Raw genomic sequence first — 19,689 nt, 5'->3', positions numbered from 1 at the left:
GGAGAGGGTCGAGGTCAGATAAAAAGGCAGTAGGTAGATTGTACTGCCTGCTCTTTCCGACTTCCAATTTGAATCCACAAGAGTTGTACGTGAGGGGAAATAATATTCATTCTTGGAATGGGAAAATGAATGGGGTGTGGCAGAGACTATCAATATGCCTTCCCACTATGCTGTGCACTCACGAAAAGCCAAGCAGGTCTGGATCTGAGCAATGCCTGGTCAGGGGTCTTCCTGGGCACCCTGCGAAGGCTGCTTTGAGTCTTGTGGAAGAAAGGCAGGGCATAAATGGGAAAAAATACGTCATATATAAATACCCGGGATCCTGATCTCTGATTAATTTGTTTTTTGTATTGGTAGCTTAATAAAGAGTTGGCAAAAGACCGAGACAGCCTGAAACTGGAAGTTTACAAGCAGAGGTAAGATTCATCAGTATTCCTGCTGTGCTTGGATCCACAAGGGTTTCCTTCTGGCACAAATTGGGATTTCCAGAGCTGCATCCTTCCCTCTTTTCCTGTGCTGGAGAGGCATTATTTGGCTTATCCATCCTGTCACGTATCAGAGAAGTAACAGCCAAAGCAGTGGTTAAGCCCTCGTAGATCTTAGTGCCTTAAATGGTCACATACCAGAAGAGGTGTTCCCTTTGGATCCATATGCAAAGAGTGCATTTTACTGTGGGCACAGTTCCCTTTATGCACTAATGATTCCTGTAGGCCCCATCCATGTTCCTCCTTCCTTTTTAGTGGCTGCCTAGACTAGAATAAAGTGTTTTGCTATGACACGGATGGTCCAGACTAGCCTCTCATCAGATCTTGGAAGCTTGGATGGGAGACCATCAAGAAAGTCCAGGGTTATGACGCAGCAGCAGGCGATGTTGGACCACCTCTGTCCGTCTCTTGCCTTGTAAAACCTACAGGGCTGGTCGAGGTTGGCTGTGACTGGATGGCGCTGTCTGCCATACTGGCTATTTCAGCTTCTTGTGGGAAAGTCCCCTGTTCTATAAAAGTATAAAAAATACAGAAGCCCTGCTCATGCGCGTCTGGCCATTGTTAAGAAGGAGAAATGTGTTGGTTCCCATGTTGTACTTTGGATCTGGAAGCTGATGTCTGCTGCACCTTAGTGGCAGAGCCCAGGACTCAGCTCTTGTATGTAGTGGCTGCAACAGCCGTACTAGTTGCTTATGTGTGTTTCTAGCAAAGGCAGCGACGAGCTACAGCAGCAGAACTCCGAACTGTCAGAGAAGCTGCGTGCGCTGATTGCAGAGAACTCGTCCCTGAAGTTGGATGTGGAAGACATGCATAAGAAACTGGAAATGGCAGAGCTGATGATTCAGCAGGTAATCATTGCATTGAAGAAGGAGAGTTGGTTCTTAGATGCCGCTTTTCTCTCCCTGAAGGAGTCTCAAAGTGGCTTCCATTCGCCTTCCCTTTCCTCTCCCCACAACAGACACCCTGTGAGGTGGGTGAGGCTGAGAGAGCCCTGATATTCCTGCTCGGTCATAGCAGTTTTCTCAGTGCCGTGGCAAGCCCAAGGTCACCCAGCTTGGCTGCACATGGGGAAGCAGGGAATCAAACCCGACTCACCAGATTAGAAGTCCACACTCCTAACCACTACGTCCTAGGGAAGCACGCCTAGCTGTTCCCGGCCCTAGGGAAGCATGCCTGGCCTCGACCAGGGCCAGGGCCTTTTTGGTCCTGGCCCCCACCTGGTGGAATGAGCTCCCGGGAGAGCTGCGGGCCCTGCGGGACCTTTCAACGTTCCGCAGGGCCTGCAAGACGGAGCTCTTCCGCCAGGTCTATGGTTGAGGCTGGGGCTGCTGTGGTACATCGACTGCCCTCCCCTGGGCTTCTTCTTGAACACCATTGACCTCCTTCTCCTCCACCCCTCTTTTTTAGGAAGGGGGGTAGGAAGGGGATCTTATTGTGCCGCCATGCTGTGACATTTTAAAGTCTTTTAATGGGAGTTTTAATGGGGTTTTAAGACGCTGTAACCCGCCACGAGCCATTTGGGAGTGGCGGGAAATAAATTGAAATAACAACAACAACAACAACAACAACAACAACAACAACAACAACAATAATAATAATAATAATAATACGCCAAGCTGCTAGAGGGTCTTCTTGCTTTGTAGCCCAGCTGCAGCTGTGGAGGAAGGGGGTCTGACTGACTGAAAAATTCTACATTCCGGGGAAATCTGCAGTCAGGGACAGGCAGACTTTTAAAACAATCAACATTTTTCTTCTCAGGTCTATTCAACCTGAGAAAATTGGTGATTTCTAAAAAATCCCAGACCCAAATACCACACCGGGATTGTGACCTGGGATTTTTTGAAAATACAGATGTTTCCAAAATGGAACAATCACCCCCCTCCCGCTTTTGTCCTGAACACGCCTAGAGAGGAGCTTTTGTAACTCACTGCCTACTTCTGAAGGTATTTATCTGGAGAGGTTTCAGTGACCCATGAAGCTCCTATTCTGCCACTCCTGTTCCCTTAGTCCTTCAGGTGCTACTGAATTCTTGTTCCTTTCCACTACATGTTCTGTTATACTTTTGGAAGGTCTGATTTAAAAAAGTCAGGGTATCCTATCATGGATCTACTCTGAAATGTGCAGGTTTAGTCAAAATAGTTCTCAAGATGACATATTTGGCAAACTTTGGTAATTAGAGGAAAATCTGTAACGGAGCACCTTTCTCATAAGCAACTGAATAATTGTGTGCTTGATTCGTAACCGCTATACCTGTGCATCTTAGAGAGAGCTCTGTGCACTTTGCTCCTCAGAACTTTGCATTTTTCACCAGAAAAGTTCAGCATAGTTTTTTAAAGCTAATGTTGCCCCTTAAGATTCCACTAGTTGGACAACAAATACTGTAACTTTGGAATCAAGGATTCCGGAATTAAGATGTAAGCGGACAAGGGGGTAGGAAGAATAAGAACCTTAGGAGGTAGATACAGAGAGTTGCAATTCAAGAACGGGGGGGGGGGGGGCTCTTTTGGATATATTTCTAACGAGGTGGAAACAGACTGAAAAGTAAATGGGAACTAAGATAATAAAAAATTTTACATCAGCGAGCAGATCCTTCCATTGCCCTGAGATCCTCTGCCCCTTAAATACCCCCTTCCCCTGTGTCTCTTCTACTAGTGCAAATGATCGATGTCAATAATGTTTCCAATTTGGAGCTACTAGAACTGTGGGAACCTCTTGTCAGCTGCTGAATCTGGGAGGAGAGGAATTGAGACTGGCTGAATGTTTCTATAACCATTGGTGTAATTCTTCTGCCAGTTTGCAAGCCAGCCTGGGATCCCAGATGCCACTCAACAGCTGCAGATGGCGCTGGAGGAGAGAGCAAACTTAGAAACACAGATTGCTCAGGTGAGAACCGAAGGATGACGCCAAAAGAGCCCCCTGTATCCATCCTCTTGTGACTGGCCTGGCAACACAATCTTCATAGCAGCTTCCCCTACACTGCTTGACTCTCTTTTTTCCTTGAGCAGCTAACGGAGTCACTCCAGCAGCTCCAGGCTGAACGGGACCAGTATGTCCGCAAGTTGAAGGAGGAAGGGGGGATCTGGCAGCAGAGGGTGCAGTTGCTGTCTGAACAGGTAAGGTGTAAGCGCCATGTTGCAAGGAAGCGAAGCTGATCACCTACCCTGAAAAGTGAGGATCACAGCACAGGGGCTTCCCTCCTCTCTTGTGATACAGGTCCACACTTTGACAGAAGAGAAAGGCCTGAATGTAACTCGCATCCAGGAGCTGGAAGCTAATTTGTCTGAGCTGCTTGACAGTCAGTCGGGTAAGGTTCTGAGTGGGAAGCCAAGCCCCCCCTGCCCATCTGTGGGCTCCCTTTGTTCCCTTCTCACGGTCCTGCTGTTATGTGCTCTTTGGTGATGTTTCCCTTGCCTAGCAATTCAGCAATCTGCTTCTCCTGCTTTTAGTTCTTTCTGCAGCGCTTCCAGGCCCTTCACACATTACATTTTGCTGCACAGTGCAGTGTGACTGTAGCAGACATGTATCGGCACAGGAAAACCCAAGTTTATCTTTGTATGGATGAAACGATTCCTTCATATTCTGCGATTTCCTTCTTGAGTCATCACAGGGCCAGATTAGATATGGTTAGATGTGTGTCTCCTGCAATCCCATAGAAAAAGGAGGGGGGGTGTCTGGTTTTATAGGCATCTTTAGGATAAGTTAGCTCAGTGGTCTGATCCTTGTGGAAAGCAAAGGGGAGTCGGTGTCTGATGTAAGGAATTGAACAGGTTCCCAAATGAGGAACTCCTCCCTCATTGCTCATCACCCTCTGTCCTTGTTCTCAAAAGACTTTTATCTCAGGCAGGCTCATTTCCAGGGTGAGAACTAGCTGGGATAGAGGAGGAGGGGGCCTGCTGGAAAATAGGCCATGCTAGGCGAGGGGAAGGAGAGAGGGAGGCCTCAAGCTTATGCTTAGCTTTTGCTCCTTAATTGTTTACTCGCTCTGCTGTAATCAACTCACTGGCTATCTTTGATCATCACACACTGATTTGGCTGACATCAGGTGTCCGTGATAAGTGGGAGGGAAAGGTTGCCAGAGTGGGAAGGGGCCAGACAGGCCATCTAGTCCCACCCCCTGCTCAGGGCAGGATCAGCCTCCTTAGGCAGCCCATTCCACCACTGAATTACTCTGCACGTAGTTTAAAATCATTACTGCAGGTCCTGTCCTCAGCTGCCAACAGGAAGTACTCCCTGCCTGCCTCCGAGTGACAACCTTTCAGATACTTCAGGAGAGCAATAGGGTTCCCTCCCAACCTCCTTCAGGCTGAACATTCCCAAGTCCCTTAGCCTTGTGCCAAGAACATGCTGCATGTGAATGATCCTTTGCTCTCCCCCTTCTCCTTCTGCCTCTAGCTTAACCAACAGCCCAATCCTTTTTGCTACTATTTTTAATCCTCCAGTATCCTCTCCTTAGCATTTCTCCATCAAGCCTGAGCACCTTTTTCCTGAGGATTGGGAGCTTTCTGGGAGGGAAGCTCTTATGTTTCAGAATTCCACAAGTTGCCTCAGCTCAGTTGGTAGGAAGGGGGGAAGAATACCATGAATGCCAGCCTCCCTGCTTTTACAACCCATCCACCAATAAAAAAATTCCTCCAAGTTTTGGCCAGTCCTCAGAAAGGCACAAATTATTTGAAGGTGAATTTTAAAATATTTTCACGTGTAATTTGTGTGATTGTTTTTGTTGTCAGCCTCCCTGAGTCGACCAGGGAAGGGTGTGATGGTGTCATGGTTAAGAGTGGCAGCTTCTAATTGGGCAAGCCAGGTTTGATTCCCTGGTCTTCCCCATGCAGCCAGCTGGCTAACCTTGGGCTCATCACAGCCCTGATGGAGCTGTTATGACCAGGCAGTTCCTCAGCCTCACCTCCGTCACAGGGTGTCTGTTGTGGGGAGAGGAAAGGGAAGTTGATTATAAGCCACTTTGAGGCTCCTGGTAAAGAAAAGCAGCATATAAAACCCAACTTTTCTTCATTTAAAATATTCCTGTATATTTTTATTATTACTATTTAGTGCACCAGTAGCCCTTGACAATTCATGTGGCAGAACTGAAGGCAGCTTCTGGTAGATTGGGAGTAGGCCTTCACCCTGTCTGCTCAGGGAAATCCCAAGAGAGCTAGAGACATCGGAGAGACCAGGTCCCTGTTAGTGCTGTTGGGCAGCAGTTACGTTTCCTGTGCTGGAGTTGGCACAGAGCCTGGAACTTGTGTTCAGGAGGCCTCGACTCCTCCAGCCATGGCCACCTGTTGACCTGCCTGTCTCTGACTTGACCATGCAGCTCCGAAGCCCCAGGAGAGAGAGCCCGCCCCTGCTGCGGGGCCCACGGAAGCGGAGCTGCGCTTGCAGGAAGAGGTCAGCCGGCTGCTGCAGGACAAGGAGGAGCTCCGTGAGCAGTGCCGCGGCCAGGTGCAGGACAACGAGCAGCTGAGCCGCCTCAACCGAGAGCAGGAAGAGCGGTTGCTGGAGCTGGAGAAGGCGTTGCAGCGCTATAGCGAGGAGGCTGTGGACAGGCAGCAGATCCTGGAGAATATGCAGAGCGACAAGGCAACCATCAGCAGGGCCCTGACCCAGAACCGGGAGCTCAAGGAGCAGCTAGCTGAGCTGCAGAATGGGTTTGTCAAACTGGTGCGTCCCTCCTTGGGGTCACAGGGAGGAGCTCCCTCTGTCGCCAGGAGTGATCCTATAGCTGGCCTTTTCCTTTGGTGGCAGGGACCCCATGAAAGCTAGAATGAGGTCATAAAGTACCAGAGGAGAGTCCTTTGTCATAAGTTGCTTGTTCAGCAGCATTCATCTGTCCCCAATTTTGTTTTCTTTAAAATGCTTCTACTTTGCCTTTCGCCTTATAACATTTTTCACTGTTTGGCCCCTTGTTGCCTGGGAATGGAGGTATTCTCTGCTTGTGGCCAGTTGCCAGCTTTTCTTTCTTGTTTTGCTTTCTGGGCTATCCCCAGCTGCCTACATATTTTTCAATGTAAAGTAAATCCCAGATTGCTCTAGTGGTTAAGAGCAGCGGCTTCTAATCTGGAGCGCTGAGTTTGATTTCTCACTCCTCCGCCTGCAGCCAGCTAGGTGACCTTGGGCCAGTCACAGTCCTACTAGGACTGTTCTCTCAGAGCTCTCTCAGCCTAACCGACCTCAGGGTGTCTATTGTGGGGGGGGGGGAGTAAAGGAAGGTGATTATAAGCTGCTTGGAGATTCCTTCTGGTAGTGAAAAAGCAGGGTATAAAAACCAATTCTTCAGGTGTTGTTAAAAAAACAAGTTTTTGGTCCATCTTGCTACAGAGAAGACCATAACAATTTTTGCTTACAAACCTGAGTAGACATAATTTGCATGACATGAATGGGCCTTTCTTTTGGAGAGTCAGTCCATGTTTCTTCATGCGCACTGAGGAATGCGAGCTCTTTTCGGGTCTTTTGGGGTTTTCTTGTTTTAGGCAAAGTAGGTACTCTGGCGTCTTTTACGGGATGTTGTTCACAACTAGGATTTTTTTTCTTTTTAATTACTATTTTCACAACCAGAGTCATTAACAGCAAACCCTCACCCCAAAAAGGAAAGCATAAAAGTTATTACAGAAGTTATTACATAACTTAACAGCTGGCAGAAATTTCACCACACTTAAAGTAGTTGGTTAATCTCTGAGTAACCAAGATGATTTATCTTCTGAAGAGATAGTCATGATTAAATAATGGCTCCTAGATTTCAAAATTTGGGGCAATCAAACAACACGATCCATAAATTTCCTAGAATCATAGAGTTGGAAGGGGCCACACACCTAGTCCAACCCCCTGCTCAATGCAGGATCAGCCCAAAGCTTCCTAAAGTATCCAAGAAAAGTGTGTATCCAACCTTCGCTTGAAGACTGCCACTGAGGGGGAGCTCACCACCTCCTTAGGCAGCGTATTCCACTGCTGAACTACTCTGACTGAATATCAGAGAAAAAAATATTTATATCTAGGTAGTCCACCTGTGGTCCTCCAGATGTTCATGGACTACAATTCCCACGAACCCCTGCCAGCATTTGCTGGCAGGGGCTCATGGGAATTGTAGTCCATGAATATCTAGAGGACCATAGGTTGACAACCCCTGCTGTATGGTGTACATTTGGTTGTATTGTCTGCCTAGAAAATGCATAATACAGGCCCTTAAAACCCCGAAGCATGTGTTAGTCCTTATGAATTTACAGAGATGGCCTGGGAGGCTGGTGGAAGACTCAGAGATTCCATTGACCAGGACTGAGCCTGGGATGCCACTCACTGGGGCTTTCCCGCCTATGTCTCTGTACCATCACAATAAGGACATAATCATCTAGTCCAGGCTTTCTCAACCAGGGTTTTTTGAAACCCTGGGTTGTCTTGACTACCCTGGAAGGGTGTTCCAAATGGGTGGGAAATATGAATTTGTTTGGTCCCCTGTTGGAGTGAACAACGAAAGAGGGAACAAAACAGCCCAACCTGTATCAGGAACTTTAGAGGTTGAGCTGCAGAAGAATATGCTAAATATCTTTAAACAGCCCCGCGGCGCAGAGCGCCGCGGACTGAATAAAGCAGTAAGGGCACTGTGGGAGGAGTTAGGGCGGGCCCTGTCCGTGATAAAAACTTGGAGGGGCCAATTAGGAGCCGCGAAGCAGCTCCTGATTGGCCCCTCCGAGTGTCCATCCCGCCCCAAGCAGCCAATGCCCATTGGCTGCTTCACCCGCCCAGACAGCCACGGATGAGGGGTGGGCCACGCTGCCTTCTCCCGGCCGGCGGAGGCTCGAGAGAGCCTCGGGTGGGGGGGTGGGCCTTGCCACCTTCTCCCGGCCGCCGGAGCGGCCGCTCCGCCAGCCGGGAGAAAGCTCGAGAGATCCTCGGGTGGGGGGTGGGCCTGCTCTCAGGCCATCTAGGGCCCATTTCATTTCCAAGTGAAATGGGCTTTAGATCTAGTTAAGATATAAATATTGATTATCATTCCTGTGCACATCTCAATTTTAAAAATTCAACATTAGCTTCACACTATTGCACAAATCCAGAACATATGGACACATGGATAAATGATCTGATAAACAACCTAACATGTTTCAACCCCTCTAATGTTGATGTTTTAAAAATTTTAAGTGAACACGTAAATGAGGTTCTTCTGCTGCTGCTCACCCTCTCTGGTTCCCTGTTGGTGCCCTGCACTCGCTTGGGCAGTGCCGTGTTTCCTTTTGTCTCCACTCACTGGTAATTACATTGTCCTGGGTCTAGAATGGGGTGGGGGGATGTTCTCTCTTCCCGTTTTCTTTGACTTTTTCTAAATTAAAAAAGCCTGCTATGCTTTTGCATTTTCTCATATGTAAAAGTCCTTCAGTCCCTTGATGCTTACATTACTCATTCCTATATTTCCCCCCCAGCTCTGTAGGGTTGTTTTAAATTTGCAAAATGTTGTGACCTGACCTCTGTGGGTTGTATTTTTTCCACTCAGCTGAGTGCAGAGCCTTCCTCTGGAAGAGGAGGCTCTTCTGCCCAAAGAAGGCTGCACAGTTAGCTATGTGGAAAAGTGCAGCCCAGAATCCCAAATGCAACTCCGGTGTAGAGTTGCCCCAGTTACCAGTGCAGGCCGTCTGCTTTTCCGCCCTTCTCCTAATGATAATCCCTAGCGTGGAGTTTTGTAGGCTTCAGTGTTGCTGTAGATTGAGCTGAAGTTTTCAAATCAAATACCTTTATTGGCATAATAGCAAAACAGATATATACAAGACAAAGCAATTCAAATCACAGATCACTTGCAGAAAATCCCATGGAGGAATGTTGCAATGCCTTCAGTTACTTGAGGATTGTGATCCAGTAAAAGAGAGTGCACTTCTGTTGAGGGACCGTGGATCTTGCTCACCCTCATGAGAGGATAAATGTAGCCTTCTCTGAGATGGATGTGTTGCTCACAAAGGAGGAGAACATGCTCCACTGACTCAGGTTTCTTGGCGGGACATGAGCAGAGTCTGTCAACATATTGGATTTTAGCATATCGACCTCTCATTACTCCCATTGGTAGAAGGTTTAGCCTTGCTAGCATAAAAAATCGCTATATAAAAAAAGATGGGAGAGCATGTTCTATGTGCTCTGGCAATAGTGTTCTGATAGTCAGTATCCAAGATTTGTTGCCTGATGGTGTTGTAAGCTTGGTTCTCTTCAAGGTTTTCCAAGAGTTCAAGAGACAGGCCTAAAGACAGTTGTTGTTAGGTGCGAAGTCGTGTCCGACCCATCGCGACCCCATGGACAATGATCCTCCAGGCCTTCCTGTCCTCCACCATTCCTTGAAGTCCATTTAAGTTTGTACCGACTGCTTCAGTGACTCCATCCAGCCACCTCATTCTCTGTCGTCCCCTTCTTCTTTTGCCCTCGATCGCTCCCAGCATTAGGCTCTTCTCCAGGGAGTCCTCCCTTCTGATGAGGTGGCCAAAGTATTTGAGTTTCATCTTCAGGATCCGGCCTTCTAAGGAGCAGTCCGGGGCTGATCTCCTCTAGGACTTACCGGTTTGTTCGCCTTGCAGTCCAAGGGACACGCAAGAGTCTTCTCCAGCACCAGAGTTCAAAAGCCTCAATTCTTTGACGCTCGGCCTTCCTTATGGTCCAACTTTCGCAGCATACATTGCAACTGGGAATACCATAGCCTTGACTAGATGCACTTTTGTTGACAGGGTGATGTCTCTGCTTTTTAGGATGCTGTCTAGATTTGCCATACCTTTCCTCCCCAGGAGCAAGCGTCTTTTAATTTCTGTGCTGCAGTCCCCATCCGCAGTGATCTTGGAGCCCAGGAAAATAAAATCTGTCATTATCTCCATTTCTTCCCCATCTATTTGCCAGGAATTGAGAGGGCCGGATGCCATGATCTTCATTTTCTTGATGCTGAGTTTCAAGCCAACTTTTGCACTCTCCTCCTTCACCCGCATCAACAGGCTCTTTAGTTCCTCTTCACTTTCTGCCATTAGAGTGGTATCATCTGCATATCTGAGGTTGTTGATATTTCTCCCTGTAATCTTGATCCCAATTTGTGACTCTTTTAATCCTGCCTTTCTCATGATGTGCTCCGCATACAAATTAAATAGGCAAGGCGACAGTATACAGCCTTGCCGAAACTCCTTTCTCAATTTTGAACCAATCAGTGATTCCACGTTCAGTTCTCACTGTTGCTTCTTGACCTGCATATAAGTTTCTCAAGAGACAAATAAGATGCTCTGGTATTCCCATCTCTTTAAGAACTTGCCACAATATGTTGTGCTCCACACAATCAAAGGCTTTTGCATAGTCAATGAAGCAGAAGTAGATGTTCTTCTGGAACTCCCTAGCTTTCTCCATGATCCAGCGTATGTTGGCAATTTGATCTCTAGTTCCTCTGCCTCTTTGAAATCCTGCCTGTACTTCTGGAAGTTCTCGGTCCACATATTGCTCGAGCCTAGCTTGTAAAATTTTGAGCATAACTTTGCTAGCATGAGAAATGAGTGCAATGGTGCGGTAGTTTGAACATTCTTTGGCATTGCCCAAAGACGGTAGTTTGATGTTAATCTTCATGAAGCAGGGAGATAGAAACTTATCAGACAACAGACAACATAAGGTAGACTAAGCTCCCAGCTGGGGCTCTAAAGTTCAGGCGGAGCCAGTATTTAAAGATACGGAGCCAGGCTAGAGAGCCGATTGGGTGATGCCAGTCTCCAAGTGTATTGTGGAGGCAGAAATGCACTTGGGAAGACCCAATAATTGACAAAGGAAGGCAGATTGCAGCCTCTCTACTCCTACAGGGAGGTCTGGTATGCCATAGAAAAGTTTTGGGATCAGCATAGTTTGAAAGATCTTAATAGCAGCAGAGAGGTGTTGGCCTCCCTTAGAGAAGTAAAATCTCGCTATTGCATTTGCCCTTGAGATTTGTGCAGGTTGAGGTTTGGTTCCAATGTAGGGTCCATTTCAGAGAGTGGTGGAAATGGACTCCTCTAAGTATTTACAGTGGTGCATTTGCTCTATGAAATGTTCATTTATTTTCCACTTGGTGAGCTTTCTGGATTTAGAAAATACAACTATTTTAGATTTGGTGAAGTTGATTGGGAGTTGATTTTGATTGCAATAGCTTGAGAAAGCTTGAAGAAGGGTTTTTAGGCCAACCCCTAGTACAAAAAAGGAGGACCAGTCGTCCACGTACAAAAGGAGAGGGACCGGAGAGCTTCCCAGCGTTGGGGCATGGCAACTGATTCCTGTAAAATTTTCAGCCAGATTGGATACATAAAGGTTGAATAGATATGGGGCTAAAACGCAGCCCTGTTTAACACCTTTGTTGGCAGGTATTCAGCTGAAGTTTTCACTGTGTTGTCTTTCAACCCACTATCTGTTTCCAAGATCTCAGGATGGTGTGCTAGTTAGAACGCTGGAATGGGGCCTGAAAGAGCAATCTGCTTTGTATGTAAATAGTTCCAGGTTCAATTTATTCATTTATTTTTCAATTTGTATACCAGTGCTCCTCCAATGGTCTCGCGGCCGTTCACAAGCATAAAACATTAACATACAATAAACCCCTATAAAATCCTCGCTTACGACAAAGGCAGCAAGTGGTCAAATGCCCTTCTATTTACTCCCAATCCTATCCCTCCTTGTTCAGCCGGATCTCCGGGTAAACGGACCAGGCGGAGATGATGGGCAAGACCCCTGCCTGAGGGCCACTGCCAGTCCTAGCACGGGCCTACCAAGGTCACCTCACAAAACAGCGCCCATGTCCTGCTTATCATGACATTTGCTGGATGAGCCGAGGCCAGTCCTCTCTCCGACTTGCCTCCGTCACCAAGTGAACCACTGGGAGCCCTTTAGAGCAGGGGTAGTCAAACTGCGGCCCTCCAGATGTCTATGGACTACAATTCCCAGGAGCCCCTGCCAGCATTCGCTGGCAGGGGCTCCTGGGAATTGTAGTCCATGGACATCTGGAGGGCCGCAGTTTGCCTACCCCTGCTTTAGAGGAAGGGTGAGATCAACACGTCTCCTTGTTATGGGCAGCCAGTTGAGATTTCATCAGAGTGTTTGTAAAGGCGGCATTTTTTTGTCTAATGCTCATCCCTGTACTCCATCTTAGGCTGCTCCCAACAAGCCCAACCTTTGGTGAGAACATTCAGTCCTTTATTTGAAGAAGAAAAGTACATTCCTCCCCTTCCTTTAAAATAAATGGGGGGGGGGTTCTCCCCCCTCTTGACCCGTCCTGTTTCTTCACAGACCAATGAGAACATGGAGGTGACAAGTGCCTTGCAGTCTGAGCAGCATGTGAAGAAGGAGTTGGCTAAAAAGATCGGGCAGCTGCAAGAGAAGCTGGTGGAGCTTAAGGAGACGGTAAGAGATGGGCTGCTTTACAGTGTGGGCGATGGATACAGGAGCCCTTCAGAGGGTGCTGTGGGAAAGGCAGGAGGAGTATAAAGAAGCACCGAGTTCTCCATGTGCTTCCCCTCCCCTCCATGCCTAATTAAGACCAAAGTCAAGCTGATACCCAAGTCAGGCACTTCCTAGCATAAAACAGAAGGAAAGCCTCTTCTCTGCAGACCTTGGAGTCTAAACTGGGATCAGGGGCCTGGAGGCAGTTCTGGGGTGGGCGGGTTCTAGCAATGGAAACTGAATCCTGATAAAATGGAGGTGCTTCAGGTGGGAAAAGGTTTGACCCAGGAATGTGATATCTTCTGTTCTGGGTTGGGTTGTACTCACCCTACCGGAGCAGGCTCATATAGAACTCAAGAAATTAAAAATAATAGCTGGAGGGTGCTGCTGGACCTGGGTCTTCAGTTGGCAGTGTGGGCCCAGGGATGCCTTCCAGCAGCTTTGGCTTGTGAGCCAACTGCAGCCCTTCCTGGGCAGGAGAGATCTCGCCACCAAAGGGCATGCCCTAGTAACATCTAGATTAGATTCACGCAACATCCTCTGCCCTTGAAGAGTGTCCAGAAGCCGCAGTTGGTAGTGCAGGAGCCAGGACCGAAGGGGATGCAGGAGCTGAGTTACCGTATACAAGAATGTCATCAATCCAGGAGACAGGCTGAGGTCAAATGCCTGAAGACAAACTGACAGAGCTTTGCTAGTGCAAGACAGGAGGCCAGATGGACGGGCAGAACGCTTGACATTGCACCCACAGAGGTCCACAAGAACCATCCTCCTTTAAGTATAGACAGGCCGGCCCTCCTTGCTGAGCCCAAACCACCTGCAGCTGGGCTTGGTCTTGATTGGAGGAAGGGCTCTTTGCCTGCCTGTATTTTTAGAGTTCTTTTTAGAATGAAGGAGAAAGGAGCTATGAAATGTGCTTTGCGACCCTGTTGGGGAGAAAAGGGGGGTAAATGAAACTGGAGTTTGAGCTCCACAAGAAGAGAGCAGAAGACTTCAGCTCCCACTCACTGCTTCGCTGTACATTGATTGGCCTGACCCTCATTTGAGCTTCCCTGCATGGCGACACATTTATGCATTTAGTTACTTGTATCATGTGTTGCCTGCCTTTCTTATGTGAGGCCAGGTAGGAAAGAGGGAAGATGTAGTTCTTGCCACGTCCAGGTTAGAGGTTTGGTGACTGGCTGATTTTTGCTTCGCCCAGGTGGATCAAAAAACGGCCGAAGCCCAGGCCTTCCAGGAGCAGCGGGATCAGTACTATGGCCACCTTCAGCAGTACACAGCAGCATACCAGCACCTAGCCAGCGAGAAGGAGGAGTTGCACAAACAGCACCTCCTTCAGACACAGCTGATGGACCGTCTGCAGCACGAGGAAGTCCAGGGCAAAGTGACAGCGGAGATGCACTTCAAAGAGCTGCAGCAAGCCAAGGTGAGTGCTGCAGAGCTGGACGGTGGGCGTTTAGGCTGGGGGCACCATGGAGGCTCCTGTCTGCACTCTGGGCAGGCTGAGATCAGCCCTGGCTTTTGCTGAGGGTGCATATTTCAGTCGTCCAGAGGCCTGCCCAGGTGGATTTGATTTGATATCGGGGTATGTAGAGATTGGCATGCAGTTCTGCAGCCTGTGCAAAAGTAAGTTTGGGCCTTGGGGAGGGAAGCTGGGAGGCCCTGAAGAAGAAGCTGGCATATTGCAACTCCAGACTTGGAGTCTGGGCTAGTGAAATGATGAAGTTGTCTAACCCTTTGTTTTTCCTGGTCCGGTCTTGTGCCAGTCGGCTCCCGACACAGCTTTGTTAGCTACTCATCTCATCAGCATTCTGAAGGCTGGGGGTATTCATTGCAATGTTCTTCTCTTTTTTCCTCCCTCTCTCTCTTGAAGGAGAGCCTGGAGATCATTGCCAAAGAAAACAAAGAGCTGCAGGCCCACGTCAGCCAGCTCATGGCAGAACTAGATGCCAAGATGTTGCCCAGGGCTGAAGGTGAGCAGGCTGCTTGATAGGGACATGGCAGGGCTGATCTGTGAAGGAGATTCCCAGCTCTGTGCTTCTGCTTTGACTTACGTAGGAGATGGAGTGGAAATTGAAGAGGAGACTGTGGAGGACATGATGACTTCACTTATCATCCCAGAGGAGTTTGAAGACAGAGAAGAGATGGTGAGGCTTAGCAAACGCCCTTCCTGCTTTCCACAAACATTCAAGCACGCACAAACATTCAAGCACGCACAATTTAGTTGGAGATGGCAAGAACGGAACCAAAACATATGCTCTGCCTCTGAGCCACAGTCCCTCCCTGCTGTCAACCTGGACATGCTGTGTGGAGAGGCAGAGCAGTGTCGTGATTGTCAGAGCTTTTCTCGCAAGCTGCTTAGTGGCTGAATTTGGTCTTACAACTGGGATCCTTTCTTCTCTCCTGTATTTTAAGCCTTTTTTGTGACCTAGTTGAATTGACCTGCTGCCGTGGTCTCACCTGTTATTTTTAGTTTTTACTGCTGTTTGCATGTTTTAAGTGCTGTTTTTCTGCTGAGTTCTGTGGTGCTGCTTTGTTCTGTTTGCTGCTACTATATTTTTTAATGTTGATGTTACCTTGCTGACTTTTAAAGCTTCAGGTGGCTGCATTGGTCTGAAGCAAAAAAAACAAAGTTTGAGGCCATTGACACCTTTAAGGCCCCACAAAGTTTGCTCGCCGTATCAGCAGGTTCCTGAACAAGAAATGCTAAATGTTGTAACAGTTCTGAATGGACACGTTTAAGATTTGGTTCTTTTGATTCTTCTGAACTTGGCAGTTTAAGATGTGCACAAATGGTGCAGTGCCTTGTCCCATGTGTCTGATAAGTGCCAATTCTGGACCTCCAGTCCCCATAGCCAGCTTCCTGAAGTAGATACCTGCTTTTTATCCAGAGGGATTTTTGGTTGTGCACAAAGGCTGGAGTTGGCATCTGGCCACAGAAAAAGAAGATTCCGTCTTAGAATTAGCCAGTCTTTTGCAGGCAGAAATACTCCTATTCCTTTGCACTCGTGTATGCAGGCACTTTTAAGAGATTCCTAATGAGGGCCTAGAACATAATTTCCCTCCTAATGCACAGTGTCATAATTAATATGTGGAGAGCTGTGGGGGAAGAAGCCATGGAATAAAGAACGACGGAGAAGAACCTTCCTAAATTCTTATCACCTCCAGCTTCCAGCTGGTATTGATGGGAGCATGCCCTGCCTACCCTCATCTACGGTAAACGTAACTCTGCTTGTGAGGCCAGGTGACTCAGCATTCATGCTAAGCAACAGCTTGTGGACTTCTGTGCCGTAGGTTGCTTTTTTGACGTCTTCCGTGTCCCAAGTGGAGAAGGAGCGCGAGGAGATGAAGCAGCAGCTGGCTGAGCAGAAGAGGCAGTGCAGAGGCCTCCTGCAGCAAATAGCCACGCTGAGGAAAGAGCAGCAGCTGCACGTTGCATTGGGAGCAGGTGGGTGTTGCTCTGTGTGGATATGCATGTTCAAGCAAGGAAATCAGAAGGCCAGCCAAGCAGGGCCCCAGCCCGGTAGGTGGGACCGCAAGGTTATCCCATCTGCAGTTTCTCATTCTGTTTCCTTGTCTTTTCCAGGTTCTGCAGCAGATTCTGTTCCAGCAGAGGTTCACGAAGCCTTAAAGAATGCCATGGAGAAGCTGCAGGTGACTGGTATACCAGGCTGTGAATGCCTAGACGTGCCAGCTGTGGATAGGTGGCCAAGCTTTAGCTTGTGCCTTAGACCAGGATGGCCAAACTGGCTCTCCAGATGTCCAGGGACTACAATTCTTATAAGAATCTGGAGTGCCCAGTTTGGCCACCCCTGTCTTAGACATTCCTAAACTCAGTGGAATGACTATGTCTGTTGAAGTAATCATGGATGTCTTTTGCATCCCCCTTTGATTATTGAGTTGTATCCTGTGGGTGTGTCCTACATACATCACATTATGGCCTACTAGCTTGCTATGTTGTGAAACCTTTTGAACATATCATTTTTACGCATATGCCGTAGCAACCAGTAATCCCCAGCTTGGTGCTTCGAAGAGGCATGGTGTCAGCTGTTGTGCTTCCTCGTGCCCACTTCCTTTTCCCACAAAGCATCTCTTCCCCAGAGCAAGTTAATTCTAGCTTTCCTCCCCCTCATTGGAGCAGGATGTGCTTCAGAAGAGCCTGACTTTGGGTCTGGTGGGAGGGCTCACTCAGGAAGGTCTTGATCACAGGAAAGCAGTTGGCCTGGAGCCTTCCACCATTTTGTGATTGGCCCACAGACACCATGGCAGCCATTTTGATGTTCTCAGACTCCCTAAAGCGCCTGTAAGCTCAGCAAGGTGGGACTATCTGCCATGCTGTTTCCCTGCTTTGCCCAAGATGCAGTGAGTTGGCTTCCAGCATCCCCTGACTTGACCAGGGCAGCCCAGGCACACCTGATCCCATCAGCTCTCCTAGGCTAAGCAGGGTCAACCCTGTTGAGTATTTGGATGGGAGATTTGTAAGGTCATGACCTGGAAGCAGACAGTGGCAAACCACCTCCCCACAGTCTCTTGCCTGGCTGCTAGGCTTTCCTAGCCCCTCCTGGCTGTACTACAGACGCACCATCCATACGATAAATAAATGATGCCCAACTTTTGAGGGACCCATCCGATTTGCTATTTTACAGTCAGAAACCTTTGGCAGGCAGGGTGAAGCAACATAGCAGTTTGACGGGCAAATGGTTCAGTAACTGCCCTTGGGTGGTGTGAAGACATTGGCTAAGCTTTGGAGAGGAAGATTTTTTGCAGAATCCATGTTGAGAATTGTTGAGAGAGTTGTGCAGGCAGAAAGAAATGTGTGGATTTGCCTGAAGTCTTAGAACTTGGGGGAGTTTGCCAATGTCTCCCCGTGGAAAGCAGTGGAGAGAGCTCCCAGGCCCGCTTAAGCAGGTGGCTTCTGCCATTTCCAAAAGAAGAGAAGCAAAAGGACTTTTCTTCCTGCGGCGTGGCTAGGGGCTACCCTTTTCTGTGTCTGCCGTGCCAGAAGCAGTGCAAGCAACCGTGCAGGAGGATCTGCTTCCCTTGTGTTTCCTTCCCCATAATAACTCCAGGGGCTCATAGTTACTGTGCTTTAGTCCCGTTTCACAGAGTTGATGCGCGAGAAGGTAGAGCTGAAGGACCGAGTGGACGAGCTGGAACACCGGTGCATCCAGTTATCTGGAGAAACAGACACCATAGGTGAGATGAATCCAGGGCTTGAACTGCATCCTATTCAACTGCAAGGAGGGCCCTGCATGGATCCAGTAATGCTACACTTTATCAGACTTTAGATCAGGGGTGGCCGAACTGGCAGGAGCTCATGGGAATTGTAGTCTATGGACACCTGGAGACCCATAGTTGTGCCCCCCCCCCCGTGCTCTAGATCAACACAATAAGCTCTTCTACCATTCTGAAGATTGCTGCTTTTAAAGTCCTAAAAATATTCGTAAAAATGCTTGGTATTTTAGTCCTCATGGTTACAAAGGGAAAAACAGGCCGTGAGTGGACCAAGAGGACTCAAGTAGTCAAGAGCAAGATTGCTGCCCCTTCTTGTTCTCTCTGCCTCTCTCCTGACAGGCCAGCTTCGAGCCAGTTTTAAAACAGTGCCAGGCTGATGTTTGCTCCCCCTGCACAGCCTTTCCCTCTGGGTTTCTCCGGAACGAAGCCTGCATAGAAGAAAATTACTGAAATTTCCCCGGCTGCAGGATATGTGTCCACGCTTGCAGAATTCCAGAGCTATGCCTGGCATTTTCTAGTCAGAACTAAGGATTAGATGTTGCACGATTTGGCCCAGTGGTGTATGAAGCTGCCTCTTCTCAGAGAGAAGCCTTTGGATTTTGTTAGAAAATCCTGAATGTGGTTTGCTGATACAAATTTGAAACTACAAGGGCAAACACGTCTGATTTCAGTGCCACCCTCCTGTTAACTATGCATTGCCTCACATTTCATTCCTGTCTTCCAGGTGAATATATTGCTTTGTATCAGAGTCAAAGGGCTATTCTAAAGCAGCGCCACCGGGAGAAAGAGGAGTATATCAGCAGACTGGCTCAGGACAAAGAGGAGATGAAGGTAAGCAAAATGTGTAAGGTCCCAGGCCCGAATCTTGGACCCTCCGGTGAACACAAGGTCTCTGGTGTCTCATGCTGGGGAAGACCCTTCTCTGCCTGCAGCCTTGGGGGGGGCTACTGCCAGACAGGCATCCTCTGCAGACCTTGGGCCAAGTGGGCACTGACGGTCCCGTTCTTCCCCATTGTGTTCCTCTGCTGCAGATGAAGCTAATGGAGCTCCAAGAACTGGTGATGCGATTGGTGGGTGAGAGGAATGACTGGTACGCCAAGTACGTGACTGTAGCTCAGAGCCTGGAGTCAACGCCTGGCCCAGGGAGTGAGGCGGCCATCACTCTGCAGAGGCGCCTTGAGTTGGACGCTGCGGATAGTGAAGGTGAGGCGGCCATTTCTCTGTTGAGGCTCCTCCTGTAGAATGGAAAGTGGGGGAGGGCACTCCTCTGATATGATGGGGTTCCTCTTCTCACAATCCCTGGGGGCAAGAAATCGATGGGGGGGGGATTCCACGGCTGATAACAGTCCACAGACAGACAACAGGGCTTATAGAACCCCATGAAGCAGACCATGAGTAAACTGCTAGAGCAGTGAAGGACCAGTGAGCACGGAGACTGAAGGAAGGGCCACAGGCTGAGCAGAGACCCTCCAGCCAAACCGTGATGCTTGCCACAAACCGAACTGGAATTCTCCGGTTCATTCTTGTCCTAGTAATGGCATCACAGGAAGACGTTCAGTGTGGCGGCTCCTCAGCTGTGGAATAT

General features: G+C 48.5%; 1 protein-coding gene across 5 annotated transcripts in view; it reads left to right on the top strand.

Moving 5' to 3' along the window:
* Positions 1-19,689, top strand: part of GOLGA2 (golgin A2) — a 47,388-nt gene that overhangs the window by 25,146 nt on the left and 2,553 nt on the right. For all 5 annotated transcript variants that reach the window (XM_077306697.1, XM_077306698.1, XM_077306699.1 and 2 more), the window contains 15 exons: positions 358-416; positions 1,192-1,333; positions 3,279-3,368; positions 3,491-3,598; positions 3,699-3,789; positions 5,797-6,143; positions 12,720-12,833; positions 14,071-14,295; positions 14,743-14,842; positions 14,928-15,016; positions 16,164-16,317; positions 16,456-16,523; positions 17,963-18,065; positions 18,829-18,935; positions 19,136-19,307. In XM_077306697.1, the coding sequence (XP_077162812.1) occupies positions 358-416; positions 1,192-1,333; positions 3,279-3,368; positions 3,491-3,598; positions 3,699-3,789; positions 5,797-6,143; positions 12,720-12,833; positions 14,071-14,295; positions 14,743-14,842; positions 14,928-15,016; positions 16,164-16,317; positions 16,456-16,523; positions 17,963-18,065; positions 18,829-18,935; positions 19,136-19,307 (1,969 nt within the window). The remainder of the gene's footprint in view (positions 1-357; positions 417-1,191; positions 1,334-3,278; positions 3,369-3,490; positions 3,599-3,698; positions 3,790-5,796; positions 6,144-12,719; positions 12,834-14,070; positions 14,296-14,742; positions 14,843-14,927; positions 15,017-16,163; positions 16,318-16,455; positions 16,524-17,962; positions 18,066-18,828; positions 18,936-19,135; positions 19,308-19,689) is intronic.

Source organism: Paroedura picta, chromosome 12, assembly GCF_049243985.1.
Source record: "Paroedura picta isolate Pp20150507F chromosome 12, Ppicta_v3.0, whole genome shotgun sequence".
NCBI classification, from domain to species: domain Eukaryota; kingdom Metazoa; phylum Chordata; class Lepidosauria; order Squamata; family Gekkonidae; genus Paroedura; species Paroedura picta.
Note: the sequence above shows the minus strand (reverse complement) of the source record. Positions and strands in the feature narration are given on the sequence as shown.